This window comes from Rhineura floridana, chromosome 2 (assembly GCF_030035675.1).
Source record: "Rhineura floridana isolate rRhiFlo1 chromosome 2, rRhiFlo1.hap2, whole genome shotgun sequence".
In the NCBI taxonomy this organism is placed as follows: Eukaryota; Metazoa; Chordata; class Lepidosauria; order Squamata; family Rhineuridae; genus Rhineura; species Rhineura floridana.
Window position 1 is genome coordinate 73,719,407 of NC_084481.1, and position 27,345 is coordinate 73,746,751.

The window sequence follows — 27,345 nt, forward strand, 5'->3', positions numbered from 1 at the left end:
ATTAAAAATACTTATAACACATGTTTGAAATATGAAGTGAATGTGTTTTAAAGATTCCCATTCTTTCTCTTTCCACTTTCTCTTTCTTAAAAAAATCATTTCTGAACATCTGTCTTTTACAGACTAAGCCTATACATGGTCCACTCAGAAGTGAAACCCATTGGGTTCAATGGGGCTTACTCCCAGGTCTTATTTCCCTAGAGTGATCCAATATTTATGTCATCTTCTGGTCCTAACAAATAAATTGGCTCCAGCCTGATGAAAAATAAATTTCCATATTACACTACGTTTTCAAAAATTATTTCAGTTCAAGAACTGAAAATAAGGGTTAATGACCTTAATTTTTAACTGAGCCATGCTTTTTTCCCTCCCTTACTTTCTTCACATCAGGCTTTTCATTCTTCCCTTGGAAGCTGGCTTTCAGCACTCCATGCAATATTCATGTATTGTTTTTGATTGAAAAGCAATATCTATCTACTCTGATAAACCAATGGGGGATGCCATAGAACTAACAGTAGCAAGCAATGAATGACAAATACCATTTGAGATGTCTTTATGTTGCAGCTATATAATTTGGTCATCTTTAATAACATTTTACAAAGGCTCATAAGAGTGATGTAAGCTTTAGTGGCATATATCAGGGTCCTTCCAGCTTGAATTGCTCTCCATTAATCATTTAGGACACTTCCTAACTGTTATATTTCCAGTAAGTAGCTGCTTTGGATTACTCCTTTCTTTGCTTAATCACTGGCAAGCCCCTGGAACTACTGTCAGATGCCTGCAGACTTAAGGGCTTCTTTTAACAACTCGGGGGGGGGGTATTCATAGTAAATAAAAGCCTGAGTGGTTACTTAAAGAATTATTTGAATAATTGCTGTCAAACATCTAAAAGTGATCTCTTTGATGGATATCCTTTTAAAACATGCCAGTGAAAATGAAAGGTAATGTTAAACATACTGTAAAGCAAGACCTCAAATAGATTTCAGTAAATGTCAAATAAAACACAAGTGGGTGGGAATGTGGAAATTAAATAGGAATAAATTACATCAGAGGGAATTTTGAAAATTGAAATGATAACCTCACATTAATAGTACATGGCACTTTTTTATGGCAGGAGGGCTTTAAATTTCACCAAGATCATATACATGGCAAGTTGGGGGTCATGCATGTACGAAGCTGCGAAATGGAATTAGAAATGCAATAGTTACATTTATTAGAATTTCTGGAAAGTGGTTAGAAGACAAACATAAATTAAATGTATGTGGTCACACACTTGCAATAATATTTTTTTATGCTAAAACCAAACAATTCAGCCATTGCTGAACTCAGATTTGAAAAAGGCAGGAAAATCAACCCAGGGGGCTTTTGAAGCTGAGACAACTCAAGCCAAATAAAGTATTTTTATTTTATTTATTTATTTATTTATTAAATTTATATACCGCCCGACTAGCGATAGCTCTCTGGGCGGTGAACATAAAATAGTATAAAAATACAATGAATAACAAAATAATATTAAAATACAATCAACAATACAATAAACATTTTTAAAATTAGATCAATGTAACTTAAAATGCTTCAGAGAATAGGAAGGTTTTGACCTGGCGCCGGAAGGAAAGCAGAGTCGGCGCCAGGCGTACTTCCTCAGGGAGACTGTTCCATAGTTCGGGGGCCACCACTGAGAAGGCCCTAGATCTTGTCATCACCCTCCGGGCCTCCCTGTGAGTTGGAACCCGGAGGAGGGCCTTCGTAGCAGAACGTAGTGCACGGGCCGGTTCATATCGGAAGAGGCGTTCCGCAAGGTATCGTGGTCCCGCACCGTATAAGGCTTTATAGGTTAATACCAACACTTTGAATCTAGCCCGGAAACATATTGGCAACCAGTGCAAGCTGGCCAGAACAGGTGTTATATGCTCGGACCGCTTGGTCCTTGTCAGCAATCTGGCCGCCGCATTTTGCACTAGTTGTAGCTTCCGAACTGTCTTCAAAGGTAGCCCTACGTAAAGCGCATTACAGTAATCCAAACGTGAGGTTACCAGAGCATGTACCACTGATGTAAGGTCCTCTTTACTCAAATAGGGACGTAGCTGGGCTACCAACCGAAGTTGGTAAAACGCATTCCTAACCACCGAGGCTACTTGAGCCTCAAGTGAGAGGGAAGAGTCTAAAAAGACTCCCAGACTACGAACCCGGTCCTTTAGGGGGAGTGTAACCCCGTCCAGGACAGGGTATATATCCACCATCCGATCAGAGAACCCGTCCACCAACAGCATCTCAGTCTTGTCTGGATTGAGCTTCAGTTTGTTAACTCTCATCCAGTCCATTGTCGAGGCCAGGCAACGGTTCAGCAAATCGACAGCCTCACCTGAAGAAGATGAAAAGGAGAAGTAGAGCTGCGTGTCATCAGCATACTGATGACAACGCACTCCAAAACTCCTGATGACCTCTCCCAACGGCTTCATGTAGATATTAAAAAGCAGGGGGGACAAAACTGACCCCTGCGGGACCCCATATTGGAGAGCCCGCGGTGTCGAGCAATGTTCCCCAAGCACTACCTTCTGGAGACGACCCGCCAAGTAGGAGCGGAACCACTGCCAATTAACATTAGAAATTTCTACAGAGATGATGAACTACTGAAGCTTTTGTTGGCATAATTGAAGGTGGCATACATTTCCACTCCCTTTGAATGGAATTATCCTGTTCTAAATTGCTTTGATTAAGCAACAGCAATCTGCAAACATAAGCCTACTGATGTGTCTGCGGTTACCCAGGCATAAGAAGTAACTACCCAGCCAGTGCACACAAGAAAAGCCCACAACGACATTGGATGTGGCACATTAATAACCACATTAGCCCATGACATATAAGAGATTCTAACCTACACACCCGCACTCCTGGCTCTCTGTTTAATCCTTACGCATAAGAATGGAAAGTTATATACAATATGCTTCTGAAAACTCTGGCTCAGATGCTTTTGTTAGTGCCTAAAATACATTAGCCTTAAGACATTATGAATAAACAAAACAGCATCTTGAATGAGGCCCAGGTGATACTCAAAAAGTCAGTGAACATTATTTAAGATGGTCCCACTCCTATCACAAAGGGGGACCACTTTTAGCAGTACTAGCTAAAACAGTGAAGGCACATGGATTTTGGTGGGCAGCCCTAGTTCCCTGCGGTATACATGCAGTGGGGGAAAGGTATAATTGCCCTGCGTGTTACATGCTAAATATTTGTGAACCTCCTTCTCCTGGGACAAGTGAAGTCATCCTAAACTGAGCTAAACTGAGAGTTTTGTAGATATGATGGTAGTAAATATCACTAAGCCTAAACTGGCACCTATTATCTAGGAGGTTTTTCCCTGTCTTCCTTCCACATGTGGTTCATACATTGGGAGTGGATGGGTGGGTAATAAACCCCTGTTTAGTCACTGCTCAAAGCCCAAATATACACTTCCATTAAAACATCATCTTTAAATTCTAATTCTCAGTTTTGCTGTTCAGGGATAGAAAACACTCTGTGCTTTCTGAATCTGTGTAGCTTTTATAAAACTTTGTAAGAAGTGCTCCAAAAGAGTGAAAGCTTTGTCAACTCTAAACAATATTTCTAAACCTGCCTTAAGGTAACTCCCATGTCTAAAGCAATTGATATAACCAATGTTAAGCCAGTTTTGTGAGCAACTTGGGAATCTAATGAAAATGCATTTCAGATTTTATTTTGGAAGGATCTCGAATGTGGGTAACTAGTTGTGTTCTGTTCATTGCACCAGATGGCATCCCATTTGGTGTTTGCTAGCTTATTTGCAGCTTGATATTTTGTTTCAAGGAAGAGGGACGAGTTAAATCACTTATATATGTAAGTCATAAAATGCATGATAAAAAAAAACCACTGAAGTCATTTAAAAGATTTGTTTTAACTTTGACAACTGTTTAGTTAATACCAATGTGTGGCTTCTGAACTGCTGCATGAAATAATATAGTAAAAACTAATGCTAAAATGATATTTATTGCAAGGAAATGTCTTGGCTGAAATAGAACGATCTCTGCATGACCCAGGAATTTAAACTACCAAAGAGAGAAATTGAGACGAAAATGGTTGTGCTTGTTTACTAGTATTTTATGTGGCAAATGTGTGCATATTGTTGTGTGCCTCCCCAGTCACCGAGTGGTGAGATCTCAGGGGTCCCTGCACTCCTCCAGGGTTCGGTTTCCTTTGGAAAGAAGGTCAGCGGAGACTGTGGTGTCTTTATGAAATATGGTTTGTTTATTTACACACATTCCAACCTGAGCTTAGGATGGAGGGGTTCAAGGCATCAGCAGTCCAATATCCAGCTTTCCTATCAGTGTTATAGGAGGCATCCTAAAACCATCATGCAGAGAGATAGCTTCTCTGCCTGCCTCCAGTTCCCAGCCTTTCTCTAGACAAATGTAAAAACACTCAAAGCACAAACCTCTGCTAGCCGCGGGGGGGGGGAGAGGGCTCTCCTGCAGAGTTTAAATGACAAAAGGATCTTCTTGGCTCATTCACCAGTTGCTGGGCACCTGAAGACCCATTACCAACCTGGCCACACTATTAGCTTAACAAAAGACATTCATCTGACCAGCAGGCATAGGATTCCAAATCATAGGCTGGAAGGGAACTTACAGGGATCATCCATTCCAACCCCCATACTCATAACACTACCCTCTTCCCTGAAAAGGTCTGACCTGCAAACAAACAACAGAATAGCAGCTTTCCCTACAAAGAAATAACAGATACAGGTTAGTAAGACATTGAAATATACATCATTAAAAGCATAGTCATATTACAGTCTCATTTCCACACAAGTACAAAAACAGTACATTCCCTTACAGCACGTTTTCAATTAATTACTCTCTCTTTAGGCTTCCTCTTCTTTCTTGGAGCCCCCAGTCACAGTTCTGCATCCAAACAGCTTATCCAGTCCTCATAACTTGGCAGTGGCCAAGATACTGAGTTCCCGACATGTTTAAGCAATATTACAGCCTCAGTACTGGAGTTCCTTTGTCCTGCCTTGTGCCACTGCACCACAGTAGCCCTCAAACACTTGTACATACACCCACAATCCAACAGTCACCGAATAGTAAATCTTAACATTAAAACCTTGTTGCAAAAACCTATAAGCATAATTTCTAAAAAATCTTTAAACAGCTCATGTCCCACAAGCATGCAAAAAGCACAAATCAACAGCATTTCAAAAGGCAATACTAAAACCATCAGAAGAATTCCTACAGCAGATCAGTACACAGTCCCATAAACACAACCCCCACCCCCAAACCATGCAGTTGCCCACATGGCCCTTTCTCTTGGGGCTTCATGGAGTTCCCAGTCCAAGCTGATCCCTGCTGCTGCCTGCAGGGTCTTAATAATAATAATAATAATAATAATAATTAATTTGTGTGTCGCCTATCTGGCAGATAGCCACTCTAGGCGACGTACATTAAAATGGGATAAAATACAATAGTATCAAATGCAGTCACATTAATCTCAATAAATAAAATACTGGACAGTCATCAGTACATTTATAAAAACATTTACATATACAGCATATAATAGATGACAAAATCATGGAGATTAACCCATCCCAAAGATCTCAAAGGCCTGTTGAAATAGCCACGTCTTCAGGGCCTTGCGGAATACATCCAGGGAAGGGGCATGTCGGAGATCAAACGGGAGGGAGTTCCAGAGAGTGGGGGCCACCACAGAAAAAGCCCTCTCCCTAGTACCCACCAACCTAGCTGTTTTGGTTGGTGGGATTGAGAGAAGGCCTTGCGTGGCTGATCTGGTCGGGCGGCATAATTGGTGGCGGTAGAGGCGCTCTTTCAGGTAAACTGGGCCGAAACCGTACAGGGTTTTAAAGGCTAATACCAACACCTTGAATCGGGCCCGGAAAACAACCGGCAGCCAGTGTAGATCAAATAACACCGGCGTAATGTGATCACGGCGGCGGCTGTTGGTAAGTAAGCGCGCCGCTGCATTCTGTATAAGTTGCAATTTCCGGGTCGTTTTCAAGGGTAACCCCACGTAGAGCGCATTACAGTAGTCCAATCGAGAGGTGACCAGGGCATGTATGTCTTGGGACTACTCTCCAGGAACAGACTTGTTTCCTCATCAGCACATGGCAGGCTGTAGCCATTTTCTTCCCACTCTCTGCTCTGGGAAAAGTCTTTAAGCCAGTCCACTTCATCTCCTGCCCCAAACCCCAAATCAAAGTCCTGCCACAAGTCTTTGTCTGGGGACATCTTCTTCAGGACTACCTGGCCTAGCCCACTCAGGTTGGCAGAAAGAAATCTTCTCTGTTCTCCCTCACAATCTCCAGTGTGAATCATGGGCCCAAACAGAGGCAGATAACCCTCCCAGTGTCTCTTGCCCCCCAAGCTCTCAGGGCGCTGGGTACCTCTCACTGCTGGAATTTGCCCAGGGACTGCACCCATCATAGGAGCTGCATCCCACCCTATAAGACCATTATGGGCACCCAAGGGGCAAAGTCACTTGGGGATTTTATCTCACCCATCTCTCCTGGCGCTGGGAGTTCCTCTTGGACTTGCACTCCCACTTCAGGCTTCTCCTCCTGCACTTTTTCTTGCACAGCCATCCCTCCAGGTGCTGGCAGCTCCTCTCTCACAGACGCCTCCAACTTTTCCTCCTGCACTTTCTCTTCCACAGCTGGTGTAAGAGGTCGGTCATTGGTGGCTTGTTGGAGTGACATGCAGAAAGGATTAATCATTTAGAATTGTATTTTAGATTATGTACAATCCAAATACATGTATATATTTTTTCCTGAAGAATTTGGCAAGTAACTAATGCCAAGTCTGCTCTGCTGCCACCAGTCTGCACTAATGTTTCCTGAGCACTCAGTGTGTGCACTCAGTGAGCACTGGCAGCAGTGGCTGTGAACAAAGAATGACATGCTGTATTCCCTGCATCATTCCATGCTGTATTCCCTGCATCATTCCATGCTGTATTCCCTGCATCATTCCATGCTGTATTCCCTGCATCATTCCATGCCACTTGTCACCTCCATGGAAGTAGATGGATTGAGGGTTCCAGTGTTTCCCAAGTACTCTGCACCCCTAGCACTTTGGAAATATCAGAAAAGATGGGAGAATTTTCTCCCCACTGAGCGCTCAGCAATAATCAGAGCAGGTTGGAGCACTTGGTCCACCCACTTTCTCCATGAAGGGGAAGAGTGGAAGGAAAAAGTGGCATGGAACTTTGGAGCAGACGTAACATGTTTGTCTTTGATCACTGCTGCCAACAACAACAGAGTGAACATCTCCCAGTTAAAGGAGAAGGGGTAGGAGTGTGTTGAGAGTGTATCTGTGTGTGATTGTGTGTACCTGTATTATGTGTTAGGTGTGTGAAAGGTGTGTGGTTGTGGGCATATCCCACCCACTTTGAGTCTGGCCCCACCCACTATTGAAATACTTTCAACTAGGGTAATTCAGCTCAGAAAAGGTTCCCAATTCTGTTATAACTTGGAACCCAAAGCTCTGATATAGTTGTTGTATCATGTTGATGTTAGTTTCAACAAAATTCATCTTCTAGGCACTAAAATAGTAACACATTTTAGAACTGTCATGTATACTACATCTGTATTTCAGGAATATTTCAGTCCTTCTAACAGCCTTTAACTATAAAATGCAAACTGTAGTTCATTTTCAGATCTATCATATAATTTACTTGGGCGTTGCTCATTCACTTTTCAGAATTGTTCAGATGATTCCACAACAGATTGAATGCTGAAATAAGAAAAGAGTGAAAATACAATATTTGGGGCATGAAATCTACCAGACGTAGCTTCCAGAACTCCAGCAGAGACCAAGCCCAGACCTAGTTTACATATTTAGCAGAATCAAGCAGTAAAGCTTTTCCTAGACAGTATCACTTTAGAGATTGTATTGTTTGAACACTCCCACTTTTAAAAAAAAATCTTGTGGATTAAAAACACCAACCAGTATATCAGGGAGAAATGTTCAACAGAGCACTCATCCTATTTTTTTCTACATTCAGAACAGTGCTTTAATAAAAGAAAAAGAAGAAGATTACCCCCAATTGTAATCTGAAGTAGTATAGTTAGGGAAACTTGATTTTGCTGAATGTCCATTGTCAGAGCTATCTGCAGCCTTTCAAAATTGCCTCTACCAGCTTTAAGGCAAAAGCAACAAGTTGGAAGAGCAGTTTTCTTTAGTGTAGTGAGACATATGTTTTATTGGGATTCAAACATAAGCGGGGGGGGGGAAACCTGAAACAGGCAATACGTATTCAGGCATTAAAATTACATTTTTTAAATTAATATTTTAAGAAAGGTCTTAGCAGCTTTCTTGAACACACATGAGTTTACTTGTCTGGCCTTCTTTTTGTCATCCATTGTTTTTTGCACTTTGGTCTTAGCTTGGTCCCCACGTTGCTTTAATTTGTAATGCTCAAGAAGAGTGGGTTTCTCCTCCAGTGTGGTTTTTGCATCCGCCGTGGATTACCTTTCTTGCACGATTACCTGTTCTGTAGTTCTTTTTTTCTTCTAGTTTAAGCCAGGTGGGTGACATCCCAAGACTGTATCCTTGCCTTGTCTAGCAAATGTTAAATTAAATTTGTGATCTATATTTGCGTCTTCCCAGATGTACTTCAGGGTACATATTACATGTAATCAGTTCAGTTTTAACCATGGTGATAGCCTGAAAAGCTGTAGTAAAATTTTTAAAAAATCAAGGACTGCATCTTATCCTTTTGTCATCTGCAGGATTGTATTGCTGCACAAATGATACATAGCCCATTCCAGTGGTTAGTGTCCCCAACCAGGATGGGGAACCTGTGGTCCTCCAGATTTGTTGGATTCACATCAGCCCCAGCCAGTTAGAGATTATGGGAGCTGTAGTCAAGCAACATATGGAGGGCCACAGGTTTCCCATACTGGCCTAAAAGGAGAAGCTCTGGTCTCGGCCCTTCCTGCAATTCACACTGGAGCATAGAGGGAGGCCTGCTATGTAATCCTAGGTATCTACAGGCAAAAGAATAAAGCACTCTTCAGAGTGTTCAGGAGTCCAGATTGAAAAATCTAAAATCTAAACAAATTCTGTGGCATTGAAAGGGAAACCTCCATGTCAGACAAATTCTATCAAGTTCCCTACCAGGCAAACTTTTCTGTGCAGAGTGTTTAAATAGTGAGACACTACAATAAGGAAGGAGCCAGCCCTGTCTACCTCATCTCCAAATACAGAGAACTTGGAAAATGGCCTCCAAAAATTTTAATACTCAGGCAGGTTCATAAGGGACAAGGTAGTCTTTTAGCTACCTTGGTCCCAAGGCCACTCTCTCCATTGGCACCTACACTTCCTATAAGGTCTTCAAAGCAACTTGATGCAATATGACATTGTGTCACTCTGAAGCCAGGCACAATACCTGGAGTGACTCCAAAGCAATATAATGTCAAACTGCATCACATTGCTTTGAAACCTTCCAGGAAATGGGGGGGGGGCTTACAAGGCCTTGCGCCACTGTGAGAGGTATGAGTCCTTTTTTCATAGGTTACAAAACAGCAAAGCAATCCTCAGCCAGTTTGTGCATTTAAAATAAAAGGTAGCCTCCACCCTTCCCCATTGTGAGCAGGGCCACCTGGGCTGCATGCGGCCCTCTGGGCAGGGCCCCAGACTCCCTAGCGGTGCCAGTGGGAGTGAGGAACATGTAGATCTGTAACATGTAGATCCAACACTCATTTCTGGCTTCATAAATTGTGGTTCTAGAATCTGAGAACATTATGGCTGGCACCTACCTTTTACACACACACAAACATTCAAACACACACAACACCAACACCACTTTAAACAGCGGGCCATCATTCAGAGTGGTGGCCTATGGTCATATTGGTGGCTAACAAGTTGTCCAGGCTCAGCTAAGGTATGCATTCATTTATAGGCCCAAAAACACATAATCCTTGGAAGAACTCAAGGGCACTTTTTCCAGTTAATTGCATTGGATCAGAATCCATACTAACATAACCAGAGCTTGGAAAAGTTACTTTTTTGAACTACAACTCCCATCAGCCCAATCCAGTGGCCATGCTGGCTGGGGCTCATGGGAATTGTAGTTCAAAAAAGTAACTTTTCCAAGCTCTGAACATAACTATAACCAATTAGACTATATAATAAAAGGATTTATACATGCCGATACATACAGGAGGGAGTGGGTAGGGCTCAGTCTTGTCAGCTCTACCAAACAGAGCTAGGTATAAAATATATACAGTTAGAATTAGTGAATAGGATGCCTCTAAGTACATTGTGTGCCTAGAAATTTGTTTTCAGTACCACAACTGAAATGAGCATACTTTCTGAAAAAATCTACTCCTGGTTAGCTGCTTCATATCAGTAGCCTAATTTAGGTATAAAAAGTAGTTTTGTGGCTGCTGTTGTTAAACAAGTGAGCATCAGTAATGCTTGCCAATCTACTGCTGGTCACTCAGAAATCTACCAGTAGATCCTGATCTGTCTTCTGCCTGCCCCATAGACCAAGCTTAGTTTACTTTTAAAAGCATAGATCTTCCTAAACATCCTAGTTAACTCTTGTTTTTGTTTTATTTTACAGTTGACATTAATTTAACATTGTATTAAACCCTAAATATTCCAAGGAAATGTATTTCCTTGTGTTATCCCATTCATGGAAACCCTCGGCCCAATATAAAATTATTGCCTTATTCAACTCTATCAGGTACCCAATACTCTCCAAGTCTATTCCCTCACTCTGTTGCTAACTCACTCACACTGCTATAATAACATCACAATAATATTAGTTTCTTTTCCATCCAAAATGGCCTACATATAGCCATCAATGTTATGTGATCCCCATAAGCAGCTATCATAAACGTGGATGCATTTCTGGGGTGAAAGGAGAGAGATACATAAGAGGTGTCTTGCTGAATCATGTCAGAGCTGCATCTAATTCATTCTCCAATAATTTCTAGCTATATTGCCCTAGGTAGCTCACAAGCAAGTCATAATAAGAGGCAGTCTTTACCTGTTTTTTAGCCCAAATTATACAGCCACTAAAGTGGGTCTATACTATAGCCAGTGTGGATTTTTCACATTCCACAATGTTAAATTGAAAATACCCCATGCCATTCTGATGCTTCCCATAAGCTAATTTCAAAACCAAACCTTACAAAACTTATAGTCCTGAACTCAGAAACGCTTGCTTAACAACCCTCTCAATTTGCATTGCGATACACAAAACAGTCAGAGAGAACAGAGAGTTCAAAGTGTAAAAAGAGAGAGAGAAAAGCCAGATCCCTTTTGGACTTTTTTCTGTCAGAGTTCTGATAATCTGTTGAAATTCATTAAAAATCAGCCATGTTCACAGAGTACCTGTAATCCTAATACTGACCTTGCCCCATACTCTGACCTTCATCTTCTGCAGTTTAAAAGTTAAAAAAAATGCCTGGCTGATTTTTAATTAATTTAAGAAATTTTGGCTGGAAGTCAATGATAAGGGCAGGCATGCTCATTAAGAACCAACTGTCAGTGTTCTAAAAACCTCACAGCTGCTGGGGTTGGCTAGTCAGGGGGCCACACCCACACCTGACTTTGATTTCACTTGAGACAGTCATGGCTTCCCTCAAAGAATCCTGGGAAGTGTAGTTTGTGAAGGGTGCTGAGAGGATACTCCTATTCCACTGACAGAGCTCCAGTGGCCAGACTGGTTTAGCAGTCAGCCACTGTGATTGAAGTCTGTGAGGAGAACAGGGCATCTCCTAGCAACTCTCAGCACCCTTCACTAATTACACTTCCCAGGATTCTTTGAGAGAAGCCATGACTGTCCAAGTGAAATAAAAGCCTGGTGTGGATGTGTCCAGGGACAGCTTTGGTTTAAATTTGGGTGGGAGGCTTCATGTGCCTGCTGTAGAATAAAAAGGTGGGGGAAACGCTGAAAAGCAACAATGTTCAAAATGTTTTCCTTTTGGAAAGGAAAGGGGCTTCCCCACTGCTTAGTGCCCATCCATCCAATCTCCTCCCCCTTGTCCCCTCCCCCTCCTCCTCTCCCCCTCCCCATCCTACTCCCCTGGTCAGTTTTACCTATCTTAAGCATGATTGCACAGGAGTAAATACCACTGAACTCAATAAGCATGTATATGATCAAACCTGCCCTCCCCTCTCCCCTTCCTTTCTCCTTCCCTCTCCTTTTCCCTCCCCCTCCCTCACCCCTGTGGTCAGTTTTACCTATCCTAACCATGATTGCATAGGAGTAAATACCATTTAACTCAATAAGCATACAAATCATCAGACCTGCCTTTCCCCTCATTCCCCTCCCCTCTTCCTTCTTCCTTCCCTCCCCCTTCCTCCTTCCTCCTTCCCTGCCCACTCAAGCTCTCCCTCCCCCCCCAGTCAGTTTTACCTATCATAAGCATGATTGCAGAGGAGTAAATCCCACTGAACTCAATAAACATGCAAATGATCAAACCTGCCCTTTTCTTCCCCTCCCCCTTCTGCCTATTCCCATCCCCTTCCTTCCCTCTGCCCTCCCTCCCCTCCCCCTTCTGCCCCCTCCCCATCCCCTGTGGTCAGTTTCACTGAGTAAATCCCACTGAACTCAATAAACATGCAAATGATCAATGCATTCTTGCACAGGATCCCATTTCTTACCTCCTGGATTAAAAAGCAGAGAAATTCACTAATAGGCAAAAAACCTTGCCGTTTAAGAATGTACCTATAGCCCACACTCCTCATGTCCACTGGAGACTATTCTGCAGAATAGTCAGTGCCATAGTTCCACAATTATTTTTGGAGGTTTTTTAGTGTAAATTTTGCAAAGTGTTGCTATACTTCACATATTAACAGAAATAGAAAATAAAAAAGAAAATTATTTCCTTTAGGAAACGTCACTAAAATTGCAAAGTAAAACAGACATATTTAAAGTGACTACCTGAACTAGATCAACTGTCTTAATAATGTTGCTTCCTCCCTGCTAAAACAAGATCAGCACAGCACATGTCTTCTTTCTATTATTGCAGGTATTGCCACCACTCACCATATGCTCAGAGGTACATGTTACTGAATTCTTCCAAGCTACACAGGAAGTGGATTGGACTGTGAAAGACCAACCCAAATGGTGTTTGCATTTTGACAATATCTCAGAGAGGAGGTCAGGTGTCCTGCTCCCCTGGTGCATTCACTATAGCTGCCCAATTTCCCTGCTTTTTAAAGTTTGATAGAAATATCTGTGGGCTATAGGTACATTCTTAAACTGCAAGGTTTTTTGCCTATTAATAAATTTAATAAATATATTGATTTATATCCTGCCCTTCCTCCAAGCAGGAGCCCAGGGCAGCAAACAAAAGCACTAAAAACACATCAAAACATCATAAAAACAGACCTTAAAATACACCAAAACAAAACAACTTTAAAAACATTTTTAAAAGCTTTAAAAAGCTTTAAAAGCATCTTTTAAAAAGGGTTAAAAAAACATTGCTTTTTATATATATATATATTAAAAAGCAATTCCAACACAGACACAGACTGGGATAGGTCTCAACTTAAAAGGCTTGTTGAAAGAGGAAAGTCTTCAAGAGGTGCCGAAAAGATAACAGAGATGGCGCCTGCCTAATATTTAATATATTTAAATATACCATGTATACTGCTTCCATTAGCATAGGTTGATAGCATGGGCTGATAGAAACCACACCATGGTTATTATCTATTTATTTAATTTATTTATTGTATTTATATACCGCCCCATAGCCAAAGCTCTCTGGGCAGTTTACAGTAACTAAGAGCAGTTTACAGTAACTAATAATAAACTTAAGATGTACTCAGTGCATTTTACAGAATATTGTTTAGCTGTTCAACCATGTCTTGATGCATTTTAAGGAATAAAGTTTAATATGGTTATTGGATATGCAGTGCCCGTGCCCTAGTGATACCAGAATAATTTAAAAAGTGAAGAAGCCAAGCAGCGTTTTGCAACATTCTTTTTATTCTGCATTCCCTACTTTCCTAGTTTGTGAGAAGTTCAGGGAAAGCACTATAGGATTTACTTTCCTTTAGATAAGAGGTCACTGAAGGCTAATGGTGCTGTTTGTAATATTGGTTCAAGTATCAGCCAGCAAAAATCAGAAATATTAGTCCCCAAACACCATGAGACCAGTAGCTGAACGTTTTCTAAGCAGTTTGTCAGCTTCTAGATTTCCCATTCATGACCACCAAAAGCCTAGATCAAAACCTAAAGATACTATACCATACAGTAGTCATGGCTGACCACTGTGTTTCTTGTGAATAAGAAACTAAAGTCAATAAGCTGGTTTGGAAGATACTCTCAATCTAGCCCAAAGTGTAGAGTGATGAAGCGTGTGCAGCTGTTTTTCTTGTCTGACGCAATGACCCGCACCAGGTGCACTGTCCCCACATTTGTACATGCTGAGGTGGACCATACGATTTCCATGTACACACATTTGTGTAGTTGCGTTTTCCAAATTTAATTTAGGAAATTAGTCACTCGGTTTGTATGTGCATAGGGAGCAATCACATAAATTGTCCCTGCATCTGCAGGAAGATAAATGGTACATATGGAGATGGCAGACATCTTGTGTCTGGGAGGAGCTGTGTGTACTACTTGCTCACCTCTGCATGTTGGGCTAGATTGGGGAAGAAAATACTGGCCAAACTATCCCAATTTATGTTTGCAAGACTTAAGATACTTGGCAGTAGTTTTCTTGCTTTTTCTCCCATTTGTATTTTTTATTATAATAAAGAACCAGTGTGGCTTAGTGGTTAGAGTGTTGGACTACGACCTGGGAGACCAGGGTTTGAATCCCCATACAGCCATGAAGCTCACTGGGTGACCTTGGGCCAGTCACTGCCTCTCAGCCTCAGAAGAAGGCAATGGTAAACTATATCTGAATACCATTTACCAGAGCTTGGAAGATTACTTTTAAAAAGTAATAAATTACAGTTACAATTACTTGGCCAAAAAAGTAGTAATTACCGTTACAATTACAATTGCTCTGAAAGTAACTGATTACTTTACTTTTTCTCGAAAGTAATCACTACAATTACATTTCAGTTACTTTTTTAAAAAAACTCCTACAAGGTGCTGGCCTTGGCTGCTGCACATCTAAGAAGCCTAAAACAATATTAAAAATAAACACACACACACAGGGGGTAGTAGAATAAAAAAAATTATCCATAAGATTAACATAACGGCATAACAGAATCTCACATCCCCCCAAGCAATGAAGATACCCCAACTCTTGAAATCAAATTTTACACTTGAAATGCTTTTATAATATGTTTCTGTTATGTCTCAAAAGAACAAGATGCTCAAAGAGCATGTCAGACAAGGAATGTCTTTTTACAGTCATTACGTTGCCACCAGTACTGAACAGGCATTCTACTGCGGCACTTGAAGGCATGCCTGTGTTGTGCTGCAAAAAACACCACAGCACACATGGAAAGCCATGGAGTGATGACACTTCCCTGCTGGGAGACCTCAGGTACCTCACCAGTTCCTCCTCAGCAGTGTCCACTGCTGACTTCTTGCCCTGGGGCAGAAAGTTAAAGAAGTCATCTTCTAAGTCATCTCCTTCCTGGTCTTTATCTGATCACTGTCCTCATTAAGTACACCCATCTTTATTTCAGCTTTCAATAAGGCTTCCATTGTGTATCTAAGAAAGAGAGAGGATATGTTAACACATATATGTTAGGAAACCATCATCTGCTCTTCATTTCCTGATGCTTGTCATGTCCCCTGGTTCAGGGTCCAGCCTGAGCCTGTGGATGATGACATGGAAGGTAGGAAGGTGACCAAGTCACCACACTCATGGGGCAGCACAGCAGACCCTTAAGGATTACCTGCAGCAACCCAAGGTTGTGATGAGGAGCCCCAGGAAGAAAAGGCCCAGCCCCTGCCTACCACCTTAAGCCCTCTGATGCCTCCCTTGAGACAACATTTCCCTTGGAGTAATCCACCCAAAGGGCTTCCCTAATGTTCTTACTTGTTGGTATGGGTGGTGGCCTGACACGATTCCAGTCAATCTAGTTTGAAGCGAGGGTGTAGGCAGGCTGCCAGAAGAAGCCTCTTGTCCTCCCAGATAGCTGCAAACCGCTTTCTTAGGGCTTCGCGCACACCTCTCAGCAGCTGAAAACAGTATGTGTACCTCTCAGGTTTGTTTTCCAGTCCTTCTAACTCGCGGTCCAGATTGCAGAGCGTTGGTAGCAAATACCCCATGAACATGCCGTTCTCCCGTTGCAGGATATCTAGGGACTGGGCTAGTGGCTCCATAATCTCTGTGTATTCCTGTACCACTTCAATCTCAGCAGCTGTGATCCTGGACAAGGAGCAGCAGTCCATTATGGCATGCATTTTTAGTGGCACAGTTGACAGGAGCTCATGTAGTTGCTTCAACGCATCAAAGGTGGAATTCTACCTGGTCTTATTCGGTACCTTCAGATACACACCACATTGTGCACGGATATACTCAGCAATCTGGGCTGAGTGGTTCTGCTTGGACCACAACTTGCTGCACTTTCCCATCAAGGAACGAAACTGTTTCTTGAAAGGACCAAGAAGACTACTTTTGGAGGAGTCAGAAAGCATGGCCTCTATGTCTTGTGTTGCCACAAGGTTGAGGGTGTGGCTAGCACATCTCTGGTGTGGTGGTAAAACAAAATCCTCTCCTGAGTCTGCAGCTTCTTCCTCTGCCTCAGGTCCTGTGTCCAGGATCTCACAGATAGGCACAAACACCACCTCAGCCTCCTCCTCCTCCTGGTTATCACCATCATCGTCACTGGTGCCTGCAGCTTCCACTGGTTCTTTGGCCATGAAAACTCTGAACGCTTTCACAAAGTTGGAGCCATTGTCTGTAGTAGTGCACATAACTTTGTTGTGGATCCTGTACTGCACATGTACATCATGCAGTGCTTTTGAAAGGACATCGTATGTATGGTGCCCCTTCAGACGCTTACAAGCCAAGGCCCCGACCTCACGTTTCAAGGTAGTTGGGTTGATCCAGTGGGCTGTTACCCCAAAGTAACTCTTCTTGCCATTGGTCCAACAATCTGCAGTGGTTGCTATATATGCCACAGCACCTATTCGGTTTGCAAGAGTTTCTCTCATGTGGCATGCTCTCTTCTCAATTCTGTCTCTCAGAGTCTTGGCACATATGATGGTGAGATCTTTGGGGAGTCCAATGCGAACCAGATTAATGAATGATGGTTTGTCCACAGTCTGAAGTGGTAATGTCTCCTCTACAATGAAATCAATGATTCTCCTGTCGAGATTGCTCTGGGTGACAGGCTCCCTGCCAGATCCCCACCTCTCAAGGGTTGTCTGCTGCTGCTTCAGCATTTTGGGAGGAGGGGTGTCATGCATTGGTTCAGGAAGGCCACGTCTCCTTGCCTTTATTGCTTCTTCAATTGCTCTCAGCTTCTCAGGGTGTGCCCTCTGAGGAAGAAGAACAAAGCATGAATCCAAGAAAAAATGGAAGAGGAACTTCACAATTTAAACATAAATAGACAATGGACACTCTTTGAGGACCAGCATGACAAAGGCTTACCTCAAAATGTTTCTTCACATTGGATGAGGAGGAAACAGCTGATGTCAGATTTTTGATCCTTGGAAGGCAGTAATTGCATCGTACAACAACATTTTTCCTACTCTGGCTCACAAATGTACAAGCTTTCTCAAAGCCAAACCATGGTACTTGCTGTTCTGCAGATGTGGCTGTGGGCAACTGGCACTGCTTCATGCCCTCCTCCTCGTGCACAGGGCCTCCTTTCTGAACCTCACTTTCTAGTTTTGCCTCCTCAGGATCAACAAGCTGTGACTCAAGTGGCCGCAGTAACTGACTGCTGCTCTCAGCAGCAAAACCTGCAACAGGTGTCTCTGTAATAAACAAGAGATAATGCTCCTATATGGGTGAACTTCAGCTGTGATGTGCCCCCATCTCTTCCCCATGCTGCAAGATGCCCCAGTCAGAGTGGAAGTAAGCAGGCCGATAGCACAATTAAAAGAGATCCTATTTGCATCATTTTTGCTCACCGAATAACCCTGCCTGGGCCAGTCTAACCTACTATCTCACAGGGTTGTTGTGAGAACAAAATGAGACTAGGGTTCAAATCTCCACATAGCCATGAAGCTCCCTGGTGACCTTGGGCCAGTCACTGCCTCTCAGCCTCATGAAAACCCTATTCATAGGGTCACCATAAGTTGGAATCAACTTGAAGGCGGTACATATATTTTTTATTTTGAATATGATGATTATGATAATAAATATGCAGCATTTCAAATTAATTCTGTATGAGAAGCATTCCATGCCAAGCTTGGAAAACCAAGGATGAGGTATAAAATGTAGACAAAAATACTTTTGACAAAATGCCGTTTATCTTTTATATCTATATCTATAATTAGCAATACAGCTGAATGATGTATGTAAAGTATTTTTTCTTTCCCTTTTCTTTTTTATTAATATTTTAGTACTACTGCTAAAGTTCTGATGAAAGAATAAAGCATTCATTAGCCAAATTCAAATGATTAGAACACATCACATAACTTCCACTGAAGTTGGAGTTTTTGCCATAGAAAATGAAAAAAACATATAACCTATGATAACCCAAAGACAATCAGAACTAATATAAAACCCTATTGCTTCTCATTTGCAAATCTTGCAAGATCTAAGGTAACTCTAGATCATGTGAGTTCAGGTGATGCATGTTATGTACATTTGTATAGATATTAGCAGAGATTGTCAACAGTCTATCTCTCTCTGGGACTGGGAATCTCTCTCTTTCTCACAGAACATGAGTTTGAGAGCTGGGGGACTGAGAGGAGGAGCTGCAAGGACCCTACTTCTCACCTCATCTCTGCCAAGAACAAAAAAATCAGCCTTAAGCCATTTATTATACGCCTAATGATTTTTTATTTTTATTATTATTATGATTATTACTGAGACAGTTTTTGTCCCACATACAATTCAGTCTTGTGATTAAACAGGACAAAAATACAAATAAAAAGAAAGATGGAGTTCAAATAAATATACAGTAAAAAGCTAGCCAGCAGTTTAAAAGGCAGGAGTGCTCTGTCTGGATAAATACAGCACACAGGTATGCATAGGAACAAGGGGGAGAGTTCAAAAAGGGGGGGAAGGAAGAGAAGTAGGCCAGAGCTTGGAAAAGTTACTTTTTTGAACTACAGCTCCCATCAGCCTAATCCAGTGGCCATGTTGCCTAGGGCTGATGGGAGTTGTAGTTCAAAAAAGTAACTTTTCCAAGCTCTGAGTAGGCTGAAGTTTCAGAAGTGCCTTGTGATTGATGAGGGGGGGCGGCAGCAAGGCAAGGAGAGGCAGTGGGAGGGGCAGAAGGGACCGTGGGGGGTGGGGGGGAAATGCCACAGGGGGGGCAGAAGGGGCCACGGGGGGGCACACACACACACACACACACACATAAATCATCGTCACTCACCTCCACAGCACTTCGCCATTCTTCTGCTGCCTTCTCCTCCATTGTCCTTGCCCTGGCTTTTTCCTCCGGCGTCCATTTTGTCCTCTCAGACGCTAGCAGGCCCTGCCTATTCACCTCTTCCCTCGTGCCTCCTAACACAGATCACGAGGGAAGAGAGAGTCTGTGCAGAGGTCCAATCAGTGTGAGGCACATGTCTTGTGTTAACCAATCACAGCCAGGAGCTGACTTCCCCTTGTTCCCGCCCCCAAGTAACGTCCAACCTAATGTGGAAACGTTAAAGTTGCAGCTGAAAAGTAGGGAAATTACTAGTCGTTCCGTTACTTGCCAAATGTAATGGAATTACCCACTCGTTATTTAAAATTGTAACTAATTACAAGTAACTCGTTAAAAATAACGAGTTACTTCCAAGCTCTGCCATTTACCATGAAAGCCACTTACCTATTCATAGGGTTGCCATAAGTTGGAATTGACTTGAAGGCCGTTCATTTCATTTTCAATGGTTCCTAGCCTTCAACTTGTATCTTTAGGGGGGAAATGGTGGGAGGGGGCAGGCAAGTTGTAAATCTTATTCTTATTTACCATTTTTCTTGGGTTGACTGTTTTTCTATCAGTTTCTTAATTATTAATGTAATTTTTAGTGGGCAACTTAATAAATTGTTTACTTAGTTAATTCAGATAGCAATTTATATGATTATTGCTTGACTATAAAATCTTTTTAATAGAACAGGGTTTTTTTATCCAGCAGAATAACAAGTTCTTTTATTATTCAAACACAGCTTACTTCTTGCTGTTTTCAATAAGATTTTTAATAAATATGTAAATTTAAAAATTAATTTACTGCATATGTTTGGCAGCGTGATGTTAGAGCTGACAAAAGTTTGATGGATTGTAAAATTATCCCCCTAAAAATCATCAGTCATAGTAAATAGAATGTATCAACCTCTGATAATTTTACAGCTTTTTCTTCATCTTATCTTCTGTTCGGAACTCACTTAAAATTAATTATAATGCACTATATTTCTGGAGCCATAATTCATTTATAGATTAATTAGATTTTAGGTTAATATCCTATCATAGTATGGGACAAGAGCCAAGAGAGTGTTTTCTGGTTGTTTCAGAGCTGCAGTAGAGAAGCCTTGATTACTGTTCCCATGTGGTTTCAACTGCCAAGACTAATCACTAATCAAATTCAAACCACATAAAATGAAACATCGTTCATGGCATTTAGTTTTCTTTTACAGTACTGTGAGTTCCTTGTTGACATAACTAGATAAGCTGAAACTGTTTTGTATTTTTAAAATGGGAAACAAGCAACTTTTTACCACATGCTTAATTATTCTAGTTTCACACTTCTGCCCTAATCCAGACACCCACATGCTCATATATGCACTTTTTGCTTGTTTGCTTTTAATACATGGAGGGTACTTACAAGATCTAAACTGGGTGGTTTACAACAGATGCTACTGGAGGTCGCTGATTCATAGGGTCACCATAAATCATGATCGACTTGAAGGCACATAACACACACACACACACACACATTCATTTAAATTATGGAAGCTAATCCCCATGCACAAAGGGATGCACTTAGCCAGGGGTTTCCTTTGATGAGAGAAATTTTAAGAATGGGGTGCTCCATGCATATATGTTATCTACCACAAACAGATTAAACTTCAAGAACAACTTCAAGAACTTGCCACAACTTCCTGGGATCAGTTTCAGTAGGTGCTGCCTGATGATGTGGACAAGATGCTGGCGACAATGCAGCCAGCAACATGTCCTCTTGACCCTTGCCCTTCTTGGCGTATTGAAGTTTGCCAAGGAGGTATGACTGAGCTGATCCAGGGTGTGGTCAATGTGTCTTTCTGAGAGGGAGTGGTCCCAGCCACCCTGAAAGAGGCAGTGATCCGACCGCTCCTGAAAGAGCCCACCCTGGCCCATTGGTTTGTGACAACAACCGCCAGGTCGCAAATACTCCCTTTTTAGGTAAAGTGATTGAGAGGGTTGTGGCGCAGCAATTGCAAGTACTCTTGAATGAAACAGATTATCTTGGCTCATTCCAATCTGGGTTCAGGCCTGTTTATGGGACTGAATCAGCCTTGGTCACCCTATTGGATGACATTTATTTGGAGAAGGACAAGGGAAGTGTGACCCTGTTCTTCTTACTTGATCTCTCAGCAGTTTCTGATATCATTGACCATGGTTTCTGGAAGCTGAAGCTGGTGCAAAATGTGGCAGCGTGACTGTTCACTGAGGCAGGGTATTGCCAGCATGTCACCCCGCTGCTGAAAGAATTGCACTGGCTGCCCATTAGCTACAGGGCCAAGTTCAAGGCTCTAGTTTTGGTGTATAAAGCCTTACACAGCTTGGGACCAGGATACGTGAGAGATCATCTTCCCCCTTATATACCCAGTTGACCACTGTGCTCTGCAGGTGAGGGCCTCCTGCAGATACCATCTTATCAGGAGGTCCATTCCGCACAGCATAGGAAGTGGACCTTTAGTATTTTGGCACCAACACTTTTGAATTCCCTCCCCTTAAATATTAGACAGGTCCCCTGTCTGTTATCTTTTCGGTGCCTATTGAAGACCTTCTTATTTCAACAAGCCTTTTAAGGAGAAACCTCATCCTAGGCTGTGTCTGTGCTGGAACTGCTTTTTAAGATTTTTTAAAGTTGTTCTTTAAAGACATTTTAAAGACGTATTGTAATAATAGAGATTTTAGAGATGTTTTGTTTTACTATTTTTTAAAGTCTTTTGTTTTTAAGATGTTTTAATGTGCTTTTAGTGTTTTTGTTTGCATCCTGGGCTCCTTCTGGGAAGAAGGTCAGGATATAAATTTAATAAATAAATAAACAGACTGCTGGAACAGAACATTTATCAGTAAGGGTGCATTCGTATGTGAGGCTGCCATGTTGCCAATTCTATGTCATAGAACACAACAAGAAATGTGGATGTCACAACCTGTGTGTATCTACATTTGTATGCAGTTGAAAAGACAAATGGATAAGAAAGGGAACCTTGGGTACAGTGTATCTATCAGGAATTGGGTGTAATGCATGAAGGCCTGCAAAATCCCCAAATTCCTATGTGGATGTGTCCCAAAATTCTGGTGTTGTTTTTGTTTCGATCTCTGAAATTCTGATGTTGTGGGTGGCCATGCCATTTCACAAAACATACAGGATTGGCAGACCTGCCCTCAAAACTATCTGGAGTGTTTGAAGGCTGTTTGTGTGTTGGCTTCTTTCTGCAGAGCCAGCCCAAGATATTTTGCTGTCTGAGACAAAGGGCAAGATAGCACCTCCTCATTCTGTGTACAGAAGCCACTGGATTAGCAGCTGAATCTTAAGCCCTCTTCAGGTACTCTTCTCACATGTAAAAGCTAGGTATCACCAGGTATGAGCATGCTAAACTCCTCCCATTTGCCATCCCTGCTATCTACTCTGTCTTATGGAGGGCAAAGGCCTGGAGAAAGAGAAAGAGAGGGAGAGAGAGAGAGCTCTCAAAGTCTCCCAGTGCAATTTAGAATCCTGCAAAATCTGTGTTCTAAATTGCGCATGGATACTCCCTTTTTCAGATCTTTGCCCTCCATGAGTTGGAGGGTGACAAGGAGGGTGATGGGGAAGTAGGGCTTAGTACGCTCATACCTGCTTGCCTTGCTCACATGTAGGTTTTCCACACAAGCAGAATGCCCAAATTGGTTTTACTTCAACACTGGCAACGTTATAGCTTCCTGCACTATGCCTGAGGGTGGCAGCCTGGTTTAGGGGACAAAGCTGTTCTGAACCATGTACCATGTTCGTGCCCTGTAATATGTTTACATACATGCATTCTTATCTTATGACTGAGAACATAGGAAGCTACCTTGTCCTGAGTCAGACCGCTGGTCCATCTAGCTCAGTATTGTCTACCTTGACTGGCAGTAGCTCTCCAAGGTTGCAGATAGGGGTCCCTCCCAACCTAACTGGAGATGCCAGGGACTGAACCTGGAACCTTCTGCTTGCAAGACAGATGCTCGTCCACTGAACTGTATGCACCTTCCCCTAAAGGCAAGCCTTTATTTTTTAAAAAATGCCCTGCTTTTTCCTCACCAAAAGGATTACTCAAAAGTGATTATAAGTATAAAAGCAGCAATGATCCAATCGTTACAGAACAAATTATCAGATAGTAGCAAGACTACAAACAGCATCAGCAACAGAATCAAAAGCTTGTCGAAAAAGGAATGTTTTCCATTGCTGGCAGAACACTAATAAAGAGGATGATAACCTAACCTTTTGGGGTAGGAAGTTCCTCATATGGGGTAACACCATAAAGCTCAGAAAGGAATGGCACGTTCAAGAGGGGCACCTAATCTGGTCATAAAAGGATGGACCGAGTCACATAAGAGGAGGAAGGTGTTCAAGAAGCTTAGCTTAGATCCAAAATGTTTGGGACTTCATAGGAAATAGCCAGCAACTTGAATTGTACCTGGGAGCCAATACAGCGACAAAATAAGGGGGTCACATAATCCTAGCACTTTGCCCCAATTAAGTATTTAACAGCAGCATTCTGCACCAAATGAAGTTTCCAAGTTGTTTTCAAGGGCAGTCCCCACATAGAGTGTGTTACTCAAGATGTGACTAATGTATGTAGGAGCATGGTCAGGTCAGATACCTAATTAGAAAGATGGTACATAGAGGGAGGGAAAGAAGGTTTAGCTCCTGCACTTTAAAAATAAGGCAGATTTGTGCATAACTAGACAAGGATCCCTGTTAACACTGCAAATATAAAAAGGCAGAAAATAACTCTGAAAAGTATTTCTGTAAAGCCTGGAAAAATAGGTCAGTGAAGCTCATAAAAACAATGATTAATTTATTTCCTTTGCAAAGATGGGTGAATTGGTGCACATGGCACATACTGAAATTAACATTACAAAATGAAAATATATTGAAAATCCTGATAAAAGCAGAGAAGAAAGAGCAGGATGGTGTTGGTAGGAAACAAAAACAATGGACTGAAAAACTAGTGGTGGCTCAGAAATAAAGTGCAAATCAGGGCAGAACATAGTAAATAGGTATGCACAAGCTGCTAGAAATATATTCTCTAGATGGTATCCATAAAAATCTGCTGATCTAGATGTAGACATGTATCTTTTGAATTCTGCAAGGACAATATTTCCAACTAGCTTTCAGCGTATTTGACATTTTGTACTAACTATGTCAGTTGACAGCTGATAGCTGAGGCAGGTGTAGATTTTAATAGAGGCTAAGCCATTTGCCTTTTCATTATATTCAGAATCTTGATCAGAGAGCTAAATGCTGACTGAACACAGTTCGTTGTATTCTGGAAGAAGAGTTGCTCAGCCATCATCAGCAATTACCTTCAGACCCTCCCTCCACTTTTGATCTAGATAATCATACTGATCAGAGGACACCCCAGAGAAATATACATACTGTAGGGCAGCACTGACCCAGTGCAAGCCAGCTCACTGTTATACTGTATTAAGGCTTGAAGAAGCTACAATGCAGACTGTCTAGGTCTAGGCAGTCTGCAGAGGCTCCTTTGACACTTTAACACCAGAGTGGATAGAAGAGATTAACCCCTTTAAATAGAGTTCCTGCTGCAAACACTCTAAAAGTTTAAACAAAAGGAAGAAAATGAGGAACTTATTTGTTACCAAACTGCTTGTCCCTGAGGAGAGAGCAAGAATCCCTGGAGCCAACATATCTCTATTATGAATGAAAGGTTGTGCAGTAGTATGAGTTTGAGAAATGAGCACCACCTGTCTATTTGAAAAATCCCCAAGCTGACACTGCTGGGAAGCACTGGTGGCAAGGAACCTTCATCCATTGGGGAGCTGGACCCAGAGTTTTGCTTCCTTAGCCCTTGCAGTCTGTGGGACTCCTGGACCCAAATAACTCTGCTTGTCCCTCACCTTGCTCCACCCTCTTTAGTGTGATTGCCACATATATGTAACTTGTCCCTGCAGTCAGTCTGTGTAACAAAACATGCGTTGTGTGAGTCTCCTGGCTGTATTTGCCAGGTTTTTCTTGCTTATGTTCTCAACTGGGAACTGCTTTTCTCTATCTTATCTGTCTTAGACCTGTTCTCCTGGGCGGGCCTCCTGGGATTGACTGTTGCTTAGACCAGACCAGTTTTTCTAGTCTCTTGGCCTATTCTTGCGAATACTTTACACTTCTTTGGAGTCACTGGTTTTACAGGAGTGACTGCTCTTGCAATCAATATTGACCACACTGTCTTATGCTATGTTAACTAGTAATGCAGAGTGTTTGAGAGGCTTCCCTCACTCCTTGCCTTTTTGAGAACAGGTGCCGCAGTAGATCTTGAGTTTGTCTCCTAACTTTGTACGCCAATTTTAATTTAATTTCTCGTCTTCAAGGGGGATATCACATTGAGTTGTTTCTTACATACTTACAGCTGGAGTTCATGATGGCATCCTGAACATGAATACATCAACTTCCATCCAGATGCCTCAGTGGTCAGGGCGAGTACTGCATTACATTTTATATTTGCCTTTCCTATTTGAATGAATTTGCAAAGACTTTCCTGACATTTAGATGGAAAGAGTGCTTTCACATCATTTAGATGAAGCACCTCTTGAGAATAAGCTGTGCAGCTTTCTGAAGGAAGTTCCTTCTTCCTTATGTACATCCCAGTAGTCTACTACTTGAACTAAGCATTAGAGAAGGGCATTTCCCTTCACGTATTAAAAAGGAGCTTACTTTTCATAGTAGCTTACTTTTAATAGCAGAAAGTGTGGTTTCTGCACAGCTGGCTCAGGTGCTGATTACTTCTGAAAACTGACATGTGAAAAACTTAACATTTCCACGTTTGCTGCATCTGTCCTTCCCACACCACACCCGAAACAAATCTGGGTCAGATAATGCACCTTCATTATTTATAGGTTGAGAATCTAGTTCATTTCCCAGAAGAGAGAAAGAGTTGCAAGCATAAAAAGTTATTACCCCACCTCAGGTTACTCTACACTCCAGAGCCTTCAAGGAGATGCTGTGGAATACAATCTGATTTTCTACTAGTTCAGCAGGTTACTGACACTGAAGTATTATTTTAAGGGAGATAAGATGTAACTGGAGAGAGGTAGAAAGTGATGAAGTGTCCTTACAGTTGATTAAGTGAATCGTCCTTGCTTAGGAGCAGCAGAGGCCATGATGTTATATTCTTCCTCTACTGTCAGAGGCAGGGTGCCACTTGAATACCAGTTGCTGGGAATCACAAATGGGGAGAGTGCTGTTGCACTCAGATACTGGTTGTGGCTTCCACAAACATCCAATTGGCTTCTGTGAGAACAGAATGTTGGATGGGCCTTTGTCTGATAGGGGCTGTCTTCAGGCTCCACTTTCTGCTGGGATCCCATGAGGAAGAGAAGCTGGCTTGCTCTCATCGCCAATCAGCTATAAGGCAGTATCAGTAAGCCTTCATACTTACTGGGAGTGCACTTCAAGGCTCCCGATTGTGCATTATTTTCTGTAAATAAATGTGTTTACAGGAGGGTGGGAACTATCTGTATTCTGGTCTTGGTGGATTACAAATTTGTGCATCTCACCCCATGTGTCTTGAGTGGATATGCTCAAGTAAGGATATATCCTTACTGAGGGAGAATCCTGCTGCTCTCTAACTCAGTCATGGTGGCAGCAAGCACACCATTAAGGGAACTCTTCACTCAGCAGAGCTGCTGAGCTAGTGATATCTTGGGGAAGGCTCTTGCAATTATCTAGGGGCTAAGGATCTTGCAATTAACATAAGAAAAGGGGGAGCAGGATGGTGGCACTGTTGCTGCAAAGAGGAAGGGGGTGTGCCAGGGTCCAGTGATAGCAGGGAGGGGATTGGCAGGGGCGCCATTGGCTGGACTATGCCAAGGGGCCCCTGAACAT

The 27,345-nt window shown here is 42.2% G+C and overlaps 1 protein-coding gene across 2 annotated transcripts in view; it reads left to right on the forward strand.

Annotated features, from left to right (window-relative positions):
• The window catches only part of NCKAP5 (NCK associated protein 5), a 969,055-nt gene that overhangs the window by 923,154 nt on the left and 18,556 nt on the right, over positions 1–27,345 (forward strand). The window contains exon 22 of one of the 2 annotated variants that reach the window (XM_061608950.1): positions 25,871–25,931. The exons of the other annotated variant lie outside the window; for it this stretch is intronic. Coding sequence (XP_061464934.1) covers positions 25,871–25,894 — 24 coding nt within the window. The 3' untranslated portion in view covers positions 25,895–25,931. Of the gene's footprint in view, positions 1–25,870; positions 25,932–27,345 lie in introns of those variants that run through there. 2 annotated transcript variants of the gene reach the window in all.